The 12,991-nt window shown below is 32.0% G+C and overlaps 2 protein-coding genes across 2 annotated transcripts in view; both read right to left on the bottom strand.

Moving 5' to 3' along the window:
- Positions 1 to 10,702, bottom strand: LOC129003380 (gastrula zinc finger protein XlCGF57.1-like). The gene is made up of 5 exons (XM_054431672.1): positions 10,630 to 10,702; positions 8,549 to 8,706; positions 4,699 to 5,073; positions 1,289 to 1,500; positions 1 to 124 (listed from the first exon to the last, which is right to left on the bottom strand). The coding sequence occupies exons 1-5, from the start codon at positions 10,700 to 10,702 to the stop codon at positions 1 to 3; spliced, it is 942 nt and encodes a 313-aa protein (XP_054287647.1).
- Positions 10,703 to 10,750: 48 nt separating this feature from the next.
- The window catches only part of LOC129002335 (longitudinals lacking protein, isoforms F/I/K/T-like), a 205,422-nt gene continuing 203,181 nt past the window's right edge, over positions 10,751 to 12,991 (bottom strand). Inside the window, exon 4 of the mRNA XM_054430056.1 lies at positions 10,751 to 11,034. Within this exon, the coding sequence (XP_054286031.1) occupies positions 10,769 to 11,034 (266 nt within the window). The 3' untranslated portion in view covers positions 10,751 to 10,768. The remainder of the gene's footprint in view (positions 11,035 to 12,991) is intronic.

The raw sequence follows: 12,991 nt of genomic DNA, 5'->3' as shown, positions 1-12,991 counted from the left end.
TTATAAGGACAGAATCTGCAGCTGAACTGAGGTGCTTTGTTGCATTCGTACTTTTGGTGAAATAGAAGATGATGTTTGTGCACGTATCTCCTGCCGCAGTAGCAGGAAAAATGCTTCTCCCCATCTGTAGAAACTAAAATTTAAATCCTTGTAAACACTTGGATGCATGGGATTATAGATTAGCCTAAAATTTGAAAAGACCTTAAACTATTTATTAACTCCACAATTATTATTCTATATAAGTTACTGTTCTAAATAGTATGTTAGTAAAATGTTTGACTCTTCAAAGGTCAATGGCAAAAGTTCTTCATTGCAATGATTGGACATATTTTAAATCGCCAGTTGGCTGTCGCCACCCAATTTTGGCAGACTTTTCTCCTATTTCAAAAACAAACATTTCCTAACAAAGTACAATTTTCCTATGTGCCTAAGTTTAATGAGACTTGAAAAAGGCCATCGGCATCCAAACGCGTAATCCATTCAAGGAACAGAGAGATGACAAAGCGGTATCAGGTATTTGTAGCTTTTCACAATTTATTTCAACCTGGACGTTGTGTCAATTTTGCAGGAAGAAATGAATAGAAGGTATAATTTTTATCAATTATTTTTATTAAATGATTACAAATTAAAGGTATTAATAATCTTTTATTAAGTATATTATCAAAATAGTTCTAAGATAATCTTCAATTCCCGTAATCCTATCACAGATTATTTGTTAGACAAAATTGCAATTTAGTGAGCATTCATATTTACACTTTCTTGTTAAAAATAGAGGGCAATGCTAGTTCATTAACAATATCAGTATCCTCTAACAAGTAGTCACTTAATTAAATTATTTCTTAAAATTTGTCAACAAATGTAAAAGAATCTGTCTTATATATCTCTTAGGATATAAAAAATGAAGACTCATAAGAATTCAGATACAAATTCTTTAATTCTAAAACATTAGAATAACAAGGTATTTAATCAATAAACAAACTACTATAACCAATGTCTTTTATCGTTGGGTCATGTTTGATACCAGTACTAACTTCAACATCGTATTCTTTAACTGAGTAGTTACATCAGATGTTTTAGGCATATAAGGTAATATAAGATGTTCAGCAACTTAGTCGGGCCAAAAACAACGTCTTTAAAAACAACTTGATGTGACATAACTGTCAAAATTTTAAAAACAACCCAGGGTGTCTAACCATATTTTTAAAAGTATGATGATAACAAATTCTGTTCTCTAATTAGAGATTCCATGGAATGTTTGTCCTTTACCATTGTATAAACCTATACAAACATTTCACTGTGTTTTAGAGCGAGGTGTGTTTTCAGATTTCCCTTTTGCTTGGCCTTATAAGGACAGAATCTGCAGCTGAACTGAGGTGCTTTGTTGCATTCGTACTTTTGGTGAAATCGAAGATGACATTTGTGCACGTATCTCCTGCCGCAGTCGCAGGAAAAAGGTTTCTCCCCATCTGTAGAAACTAAAAATTTAAATCCTTGTAAACACTTGGATGCATGGTATTATAGAGTAGCCTAAAATTTTAAAAGACCTTAAACTATTTATTAACTCCACAATTATTATTCTATATAAGTTACTGTTCTAAATAGTATGTTAGTAAAATGTTTGACTCTTCAAAGGTCAATGGCAAAAGTTCTTCATTGCAATGATTGGACATTTTTTAAATCGCCAGTTGGCTGTCGCCACCCAATTTTAGCAGACTTTTCTCCTATTTCAAAAACAAACATTTTCTAACAAAGTAAAATTAATTTTCCTATCTGCCTAAGTTTTATGCGACTTGAAAAAGGCGCATCGGCATCGAAACGCGTTATCCATTCAAGGAACAGAAGGATGACAAAGCAGTACCAGGTATTTGTAACTTTTCACAATTTATTTCACCCTGTACGTTGTGTCAATTTTGCAGGGGGAAATGAATAGACGGTACAATTTTAATCAATTATGTTCAATTATTTTTATTCAATGATTACAAATTAAAGGTATTGATAACTTTTTATTAAGAATATTATCAAAATAGTTTTAACATAATATTCGATTCCCGTAATCCTATCACAGATTATTTGTTAGACAAACGTGCAATTTAGTAAGCATTCATATTTACACTCTCTTGATAAAAATAGAGCGCAATGCTAGTTCATTAACAATATCAGTACTATCCTAGAACGTGTAGTCTTTTATTTAAATTATTTCTTCAAATATGTCAACTAATGTAGGAGAATCTGTCTTATATATCTCTTAACATATAAAAGATGAAGACTCGACATATAAAGAATTCAGATTCAAATTCTTTAATCCTCAAAAATTAGAAAAACAAGGTATTTATTCAACAAATAAACTACTATGAACAATGTCTTTTATCGTTGGGTCATGTTTGATACCAGTACTAACTTCAACCTCGTAATCTTCAACTGAGTAGTTATATCAGATGTTTTAGGCATTTGATAAGGTAAGATAAAATGACCAGCAACTTAGTCGGGCCCAAAAAAAGTCTTTAAAATCAACTTCATGTGACATAACTATCAAAGAGTAAAAAAACAACCCAGGGTGTCTAACCATATAGCAACATTGTTAACTGTATGATAATAACAAATTCTGTTCTCTAAAAAGATTGGATATTCCATGGAATGCTTGTCCTTTACCATTGTATAAACCTATACAAACATTTCACTGTGTTTTAGAGCGACGTGTGTTTTCAGGGTTCCCTTTTGCTTGGCCTTATAAGGACAGAATCTGCAGCTGAACTGAGGTGCTTTGTTGCATTCGTACTTTTGGTGATTTGTAAGATGATATTTGTGCTTGTATCTCCTGCCGCAGTCGCAGGAAAAACGTTTCTCCCCATCTGTAGAAACTAAAAATTTAAATCCTTGTAAAAACTTGGATGCATGGGATTATAGAGTAGCTTAAAATTTGAAAAGACCTGAAACTATTTATTAACTCCACAATTATTATTCTATATAAGTTACTGTTCTAAATAGTATGTTAGTAAAATCTTTGACTCTTCAAAGGTCAATGGCAAACGTTCTACATTGCAATGATTGGACATATTTTAAATCGCCAGTTGGCTGTCGCCACCCAATTTTAGCAGACTTTTCTCCTATTTCAAAAACAAACATTTCCTAACAAAGTATAATTTTCCTATCTCCCTAAGTTTTATGAGACTTGAAAAAGCACATCGGCATCGAAACGCGTAATCCATTCAAGGAACAGAAGGATGAAAAAGTAGTACCAGGTATTTGTAACTTTTCACAATTTATTTCACCATGACTAGTGTGTCAATTTTTCAGGGGGAAATGAATAGACGGTATAATTTTAATCAACTAGGTTAAATTATTTTTATTCAATGATTACAAATTAAAGGTATTCATAATTTTGTATTAAGTATATTAGCAAAACAGTTTTTACATAATCTTCGATTCCCATAATCCTATCACAGATTATTTGTTAGACAAAAGTGCAATTTAGTAAGCATTCATATTTACAACATCTTGATAAAAATAGAGTGCAATGCTAATTCATTAACAATATCAGTATCCTCTAACAAGTAGAACCAGCTTAAATAATTAATAATACATATAATAATTAATTAATAATTAATTAATAATAGCTTAAATAATACTTAAATAATTTCTTAAATTTTGTAACAAATGTAGAAGAATCTGTAACTATAAATATCTTAACACATTAAAAATGAAGATTCATAAGAATACTTATACAAATTCTTTAATCCTCAAACATGAGAATATGGTATTTAATAAATAAAGAAATTACTATTAACAATGTCTTTTATCGTTGGCATATTCGATAACAGTACTAACTTCAACCTGGTAAACTTTAACTTTAGGTCAGGTCCAACTATATACAGTATCAGCATTTTTAATTGTATGATAATGAAAAAATCCTTCTCTCTGATTGGAGATACTAAGGTATGCTTGTCATTTTACCATTGTAAAGTGGCCTAAACAAACATTTCACAGTGTTTTAGAGCGACATGTGTTTTCAGGGTTCCCTTTTGCTTGGCCTTATAAGGGCAGAAGCTGCAGCTGAACTGAGGCGCTTTGTTGCATTCGTACTTTTGGTGATTTGTAAGATGTTTTTTGTGCACGTATCTCCTGCCGCAGTCGCAGCAAAAAGGTTTCTTCACATCTGCAAAAACTAAAAGTTTTAATCCTTGTAAACACTTGGATAAATGGGATTATAGAGTAACCTAAGACCATATATTCATAATCTTAAGGGTCAGGTAAATCCAATTCTAGAGTATTACACGTACGGTTATGTTTTATTGTTTTGATTATTCTTTTGAAAGCATTACTTAATCTTGTATTTACGGTCCATTTTACTTATCTGGAAATTATTAAATGTTTCCCAATCTAATTTACGATTTCGGCTTGTACTAGACCACTTGAGGGATAAAACTGGTTTCCTTATCTAACTTAGTAATGTACTATGATCACTTCAGTGCCAAAGATAGTTGGTGAGTATAAACTGTGAACTATTATTAATAGGTAACATAATCAATGCTTTTTGGTGATCGAGAGGCTTTAATACCATGAACAAAAAATTCAAAATTTGTAACATTTCCCAATTAAGTTATAATGAAATCCCAACAATGTTTTATATCTGTGTTACACCAAACAATTAATCGACTAAAAAAGTATTTTCCCTACGATTCACTGTTTTAAATAGTTGGTCGGTAAAATATTTGTTTGTTCAAAAGTCAATGGTACAAGTTCGTAGCAATGATTGGACATATTATGAATCTCCAATTGGCTGTGCTTGCAGGCGATGTGTTTCTTGAGGTTACTCTTGAGTTTTGCACGATAATGGCAATGAGGACATTGGAATTGAGGATCTTTCCCACAATCGTACTTTTGGTGCTCAATCAGGTTGTTTTTATGCTTGTATCTTCTACCGCAGTGGCAGACATAAGGCCGGTTGCCTACAAACAGAATTGTAGAATATGAAAAATAACGTTGAAGAAGATTTATGCTTAAACGGTTGTTACATATCACGCTTAGCTGATCAAAACTATTGTAAACAATTGTGTATGATAATAATATATTAAACTATATGGCCATAAAGTAGGAGTAATGTACCTATATTCCCGGGTGAGTTACGTACGATATGTTTCACCACTCAGAGTAAGTAAAACACTCCTACGTCATGTTGACATCAGAGATCGGGGAGGGGGGGGGGGCAGTTTTCCAGTCACAGACACTCAAGTTTTGTTGTCATACTGTTCTAAACTAAACTAATCTAACCAACCAAACTAGTAAAATTTCAAAATTCTGTATGATGTTCCCACATGTCTTTTTCTGTTATCAAACGAAATTACTCGAATTGATACAACAATTACATTGCATCACATTTCGCTAGGGGGGTAGTATTCCAATCCCGGACACTGCTCTCATATTGGTTAGTTGGCACATTTCTTGAAGTCACGTTTCACCTGGGGGGAGGGTAGTTTTCGGGGGGGGGGGGAGGGGGTAGTATTCCGCAGTACCAGGTATTTTTTACTTTACACAATATTTCCTCGTATACATTGTGTCAGCTTTGGAGGGAAAATAAATACACAATATATTCAATGCTTACAAAAGAAACATAATATTTAATAAATATTTGAACTAAATAGTGTTTACACATTAACTTTAATTCCCGTAATCCTATCACAGATTATTTGTTGGACGAAAGTGCAAATTATTAAGCTTTACTATTTACTACGACTTATTAAAAATAGAGTGCAATGCTAATTTAGAAACAATAATCTGTAGCATGTAGTCATACACTTTAGTTTTTTCATCAAATTAGTTAACAAAAGTAATAAATCTCTTAGCGTATAAAAAATAAAGATTCATAAGTAAAAATTCTTTAATCGTCAACAATGGGGAGATTATGGTATTTAATAAATAAAAAAACAACTATGACAAAAAAAACATGAAATCTAGACCTTTAACTTTGCAGAAGTGTTAAAAAAATAATATATTAATATACCTATAAGTCTTTCAATAGAACAAAAACATAAACCAATACCTAGGCAATATTTGCAATAATAAGCAAACCAAGTAATAAATCCCCTAAAATAATTTGAATGTTGTCTTGAAACTTATCCAGTCCACTATAGAAGATTAGGGTTAAACTGTTCTGCATGTTTCATGATCATATGGGTCTTGAGATTGTTCTTCTTGTTTGCCCTATAAGTACAATAAAGGCATTGAAACATAGGTTCCTTCCCACAGGAGTACTTCTGATGTTCTGCCAGGCCATGTTTGTATTTGTAGCTGCGACCACAATGACACAGGAATTTATTGTCTGCCGTCATAGCAACATCTCCTAATACAAAAATAAAAGTAGTTAGATTATCGAACTGTACCACAATAAACACTAAAATTTACAATTTCATGGTTAAATCTAATCATATACAATGCATTTCTATCACAATAAGTACAGCAACAAAGCATAGCAATTGATTTCTGTCTTGGTTACCAAAAGTACCAAACGTCTTCAAACTTTGTTAAATTTGACACAATGGTTCTTCATGTCACAAAAATTGATCATGATGTAAATTTGTAGCACGGATTGAATAATCTTTTTTACTTACGTCTCAAATTCTATTTTAAACCTAGTGCACAAACCACTACAGATAGCTATAATTGCGCACGTGCAATATTTTTGTATCAAGAATTGTGGAATCTGTTATTAAACATAGTGTGATGTGAAGCTTATGGTGGCTTTTAAGACGAAACAAGTTCTTTGGAAACGGGATTAAAAACTTCAATAAACACAATAAAAACTTAAATACAATCTTTCCTTTTAACATGGAGGTTACCTGTACCACTAATCATGTGAAAATTACCTATACGTTCCACTTCTGATGTTTTGAGGCCACATGGGAGTTAAGTGTGGCTCCCCTTTTGGCCCTATATGAGCAATACGGACACTGAAAGCTCGGCTCTCTTCCACACTCGTGATTTTTGTGGTATTGCAGATGACACTTGTTCTTATACTTTCTTCCGCATTCGCAATGATATGGCTTAAGATCTGAAATGACATCCAGAGCACCTTCGGTTAATGAATAACAAGTAGACGTTTTAGTGGAATAAATATTGTATAAAACTCCTATCTGCACCTACCACCTAATTTTTTTTTTTTTTTTTTTTACTTATTCTGATTTGTTTAGGTATTTAAGAGGTTATGTTTGCCATATAATGCCTAGTACTTAGGGTTATATAATACCTAATACCATAGACTAACCAACACAAGTAGACTTCTCATCCCATTGTAAATTTTGAAGCACGTTTTTCGTGTCTAGTTCATGTACGTGACACAAAGGCGCTAGTTTCGACGAAACTTTGTTTCCATTATTTTAGGGTTAATTTCTTGATTTGTGCTTTACTGTTTGGTTATATAACTAGGGGACAAGTAATTGTTTATGATTAGATCGTATTATTTGGTTAAACGAGTTTTTAAATGGCTGTAATAATGGGAAACAAATTGTAAACAAAACACGACCTCTACATAAACCGTACATGAACTAACAATAAAATTGTCTTCAGCTGTTCCATAAGGATGAGAAATCTACTAAGGGAGTATGTTTTATCTATGCTAATACTTAGTATATATTGACTTGGTATATATTGCAATTAGCTTTGTTTTAAGAAAGATGTTTTTTTCAAGTGACATCTTAAATCAATGGAAGAAGAATTTTAATAAATTATTTATTCGATTTAAGGGTTTTTTTTAGAAAAGGTCACCTGGTCCTTTATTTCTTCTACGTGGGCGTAAATGTAATAGTGGACTGAGATCTTATCTATAGGATAAATAGATAAGACAATGAATTGCTGTTCGGCGGGGCCACCTCCATGACAAACCATTCTATCCGATACACCTTCACCATCCCATGTATCATTATTTACCCACTTTTAATGCTTTGTTAAAGATGTTGTAATGGATTAAACATATAAACGGCAGTTATCTGCTCAACTATAAAAACAACTATATTTTCCAAATAATTTTTTAATTGCAAAACTATTGTCTAGATACATTACAACAACTAACTTTTTTTTTAATTAATTCTTACAAAAATACTACAATAATATCTATTTACAACACAGTAATGTTTTTAATTTATCTTAAAAACTATCTAATTTTACATCACATTACTTAAACTTTACGCTAACACCAATAAGGTCCATCCACATATAATTGTATTCGTATACAGCACTTAGCTCAACCATTTATACGATTAAGTTTAAAAATTCTGGAAATCTGAGTGATCAAATTACTCAAAAGGTCTGCAAGGTGTGTATTTCATACATATCGGGCTAAATGCACACATGATAAACCCGTGCCCAAATAGAAGGCCGAATTAAAGGTAGCCAAATACCTAACTTTTCTTACAACAAAAATTGAAAAGGATGAAAAATGTATAAGTAGATTGCAAATATCACAATAAATTGAAATTAAATGAGACAACATGCTTTTTTTTCAGACCGTCACTGTACTGTCTCAAATTAGTTGCCCTATGCCATGTTTTAGTCCCACATGGGCAGTTAGGGAGCTTCTTCTGTGTGCCTTGTACGGACAGAACTGACAGCAGAAGGCAGGCGGTTTGTTGCATTCATACTTCTTGTGTTGCTGTAGATGAAACTTGTGCTTGTATGAACGGCCACAGAGACAGACGTACGGCTTGGCTCCGAACTCTGTAAAAACATATGGTTACAGATAAAATCTAAAGAAATTCCTCTTCAAGCCAAACCACGATTAAATCAAATAGGAGGGTAAATGTTGTCTGTTGTTTTATTGGTTTCAAAATGATTGTTAAAAACATTTTGTCTCTCTGAAACTTTTGTTTCGGTAATTTAGACTGGAAAATGCCCCAAGGAAAATCTAACTTCATATTTGATGGTAGAAAAGCTAAGTTTAAACAAGTCTATTATTGCAAGGTTCCTAAATAAGTTGTAATGCTTGTGAAAACCGTATCATAAAATATTAATTTATGGCAATTTTCTTAACAAGAATTCAATAAATTGATTATTCGTTGGAAATAAATGAAACAGAGTGAAATTTACAACATTAATTTTAGAATGAAACTATCACTGTATTCCCATTGACTATATTTTACAAAAATTTACTGATGTAGGCCTACTTACCTGTAATGAATTATGTATAGTCTAGCTGAAAATCTAAAGCAGATGTTTTTTTGCTCACAAGTGCACAATGGGCATAGATAAATTTTAATTTTTCATCCTTTTGGTCAAGCACAGCAAAAGTAAACAGAGTTCATAAAAACTAGCATAATTAATTGTTTGCTAAATGTATCATTATTTCAACAAGAATGATGAATAGATTAAACCAAATCAGAGGATAGCACGGTAAGGAAATTAGGTCAAATTCACTACAGAATAATATAACTTTATTCTTCTTTCAAAATCACAATAAATATAAATACCACCCGTTTAAAAATATTAAATACTAATATTTCCCTAACCCAAACATAAACAATATAGGTAACTCTCAATTATTTATCTAAAACAAAAAAACTAATCAAAAAGTATTAAATAAAAAATATAATAAATATATATTTTGTTTCACAAAACATAAACCATAACTCAAAAAATATAGTTTATTGTATTTAATACAAATAACTTAATCACATGCCCATGTAGAAAAAAATTAATTAGGCCTAAATAAGAAATATATAACAGTCACACTCTCAGAAATATTTGCAGTGCTTTTGTATCACTATAATCCACAACCTCAAAAGGCACTTAGTAAAATAAACTATATTTATTGTTCCTTACATAATTTTATGTCCTTCGACATGGAATGCAGCTATCACGTTTACAATAATACAAACAGGTACATTGGTTGCATCAAAACAAACTACAAAATTATAGGAGAGCTTACAGCTGGATTTTAAGGTAAAGGTTGTTTTGCATTTTATGCATCACATTATTGTCTCTTTTGTGATTGGTATATTTATGGGATTCTTAATTACGGAATCGGTGATTCCAGACTAGCAAACTAATGATTTTACATTTTAATAGACAACCATATCACAATAACACTTTGTGAAGTTTATTTCTTTATTTGTCAGTTATTACAGTTTTTAACTGAACAAATTTGACAAATTTACTTCACCTTACTCCTCTTATGGAATTTTACCCATAACAAAAAAATTGTCAAGCTTGTTGGTTAGAAAATATTCCTAAAACTCACATTGGAATACGTCATCTTAATAACTGACACAATTCTAATATGTTTGGCTAAAGCATATCTTGTCCCAAAACACATTACATGTCAGCTTATCCCTTACTATAAGTTACAGTGGTCATTCAAAACTCCTGTCGTCATAGGCTACTAAAGGATTTTTATTGAAATGTCAAAATAAATCGTGACAGAGATGTGGACCCTTTTGTAGCCTGGCAATGACGGAATTATTAACAACTTTTGAGCTTGAAGCCTCTAGTAGTAGGTGGGGAGATAAAAGTGGCAGCGTCGCAACCAAGGCACACCAAAACAGCCGTTGAACGAATTCACAATGGAATGTTTATGTTTAAACATTATTTTTATTACTATTGTTATCATGGAAATAGGCTGGCCGGTGCGACGTTGCCACACACCAACGGGGTCTCGTATTCTAATAGCGTCCTCTAGGACGCTATGCCAGTTGTTATCCCGATTATTGTTCGACATGATGTGTTTGAAACCTTTCTTAAATCACGCGATAAAAAAAACTAATTGGTTAACCAAAACCCAGTATTAACTATAATAAGATCTAGATTTCCTGACACGTGGTAAAGGTTCCAGCTCAATCCGGTGTTTGGACCTGGCATGGGCTCTCAGATGCGTTTTACGCTTGGCCCTGTACGGACACAGAGGGCAGAAGAACCCAGGTTCCTTCATGCATTCGTACTTCTGATGGTTAGCGAGGGTCGATTGGTGCTTGTACATTCTGCCACACACTAGGCACTTGAACATGGGGGACCCATCTGCACTGAGGGTGACTGCCGAAGTCGCTACTGACTCTGCAAACAATCATGTGTGAGAAGTCAGATGTCTTTGAAGGAAACTTACGGTAAATATTTACTGAGTGTGATGGACAAGTGAAACTTGTAAATAGCACCATTGACTACAAACATGAGTAGACTTCGCATCCAATGTAAAAGTTTGAAGCCAAACGTGGTGCAATATGTTAAGATGGTCTACCAACTAATTACAATATTCTATGCCAAGTAATAAATTAATCAGCTGTTAGTATGGGTTCTTGATTCATATTCAATCCAATACACTAGTACCCTCTGGTGAAATGATCATGAAATTCATATATCTTCTTGGCTTCAAATTTATACATTGGATGGGAAGTCTACTGTCAATGATATTACTTAAATTGGTATGCTATGTAATGATGACAGCATATAAAACCTTTAATATCGTAGCAATGTAGTATTTTAATAATATAGAAACGATTGTGGTACACACAAATCTTTTAAGAGGTTAGCGGCCTCTTTAGATTCTATTTACCAGAGACTCGTGCATGGAACGTATCAAGCAGGGCTATGGGTTATGTCGTTAAGGATGAGATGCACTGATATATTTTATTAACGGCAAACCTAAGACATCATTGCCATATATTTGTAGCACGTCCCGGCTAATGACTATTGGAATTAAGATATTTGATCTAAATTACAAAGATTTGCTACAAACATATACAGTACTACTTTCTGTAACCCATAAATACAGTGTTCACAAAATGTTATTTAATTTTAAAAATACCTTTACAATATTACACCATAGGAAAAATTAAGATTAAAAATATATTTTTTTATATTTGCTCATACTAAACAGCATACAAAATAGCCGAAAATGGTAAAACTCGTAAAAAAACTCTTTAAAAATAAAGATTACATAAGTAAATGTATTTAACGAGAATGAGTCAAAAGTTTAGGAGTTTAGGTATTAATATTAATCATAAATTGAACTTCGTATCACCCTACTTCTCTCCATTGGTAGGTGTTAAGAATTAATTGTTACTATTTCACCTTAAGGGTTTAAACCCTTTAACTAAATAGATGTAAACGAAAGCTTAAGGATGACGCCAAATCATTTCACCAACACTACCACAGACAAACCAAGACCACCAATAATACCCGTTTTAAATTAAAACTAACCTTTTTTAAATAATGACGGGAAAATGGACTATTTCAAAAGTTATAATATTCTCGGAGATTGAAAGATGAACTATTAAATTAGACACCACCAAAAAAAGGAAGTTATTCTTTTTAAGAGCAATAAACTATCTGGTTTTTTACAGGTAACTTTAGTTTTAAAGTTAACTTCTCTTTCTGGCCTCTGTAGCAAAAAAGCACCCAAACCAACCCAGGATTCAAACTTACACTTTCATAGTCAAAGCCCCCAAGACAGGCAACCAAACATAAAATATATTAAATTTAAAACTAAATTCATAAGGCAAACGTTAACATTATTGTTTTTACAATAGGGCCCTAAGTATAAGAAACAAATTTGTTTAAATAAGCGATTTTAAAAATAGGGTTTAATTAATTAACAAAACATAATGAAAATATATACTTTATTTGTTATAACAATATCTGAGTTTTAAAACTACAGTACAACACTAACAATATTCCAATATAAATCTGCAACCCCAACAACTTTAAAATATGTAACAGAAACCACGTTAAATATAATCTCTATAATCAAAAACAAAGCGGATGTATTTGTAATTTCAACCCAACGAGTAAAATAAAAATGCTTAACAATATAAATATATAAAACATTAATAGAATAATTAATGTATATTTATAATATCACAAGTTTCAAAATGCAAATGCAATAAAAACAAAGGCACAGTCAATGGTTTATACAAGTCACAATGCACTTTTTCATAAATATACATTGTTTATAACATTTCAAACATTTTAAATTCATATATCTTACGATCTATGCATTATAATACCCATGCTT

Source organism: Macrosteles quadrilineatus, unplaced genomic scaffold (assembly GCF_028750875.1).
Source record: "Macrosteles quadrilineatus isolate MER2022 unplaced genomic scaffold, UCM_ALF_1.0 Scaffold_9__3_contigs__length_116548681, whole genome shotgun sequence".
In the NCBI taxonomy this organism is placed as follows: Eukaryota; Metazoa; Arthropoda; class Insecta; order Hemiptera; family Cicadellidae; genus Macrosteles; species Macrosteles quadrilineatus.
The sequence above is the reverse complement of the archived record's forward strand: the minus strand, read 5'-3'. Positions and strand labels throughout refer to the sequence as shown.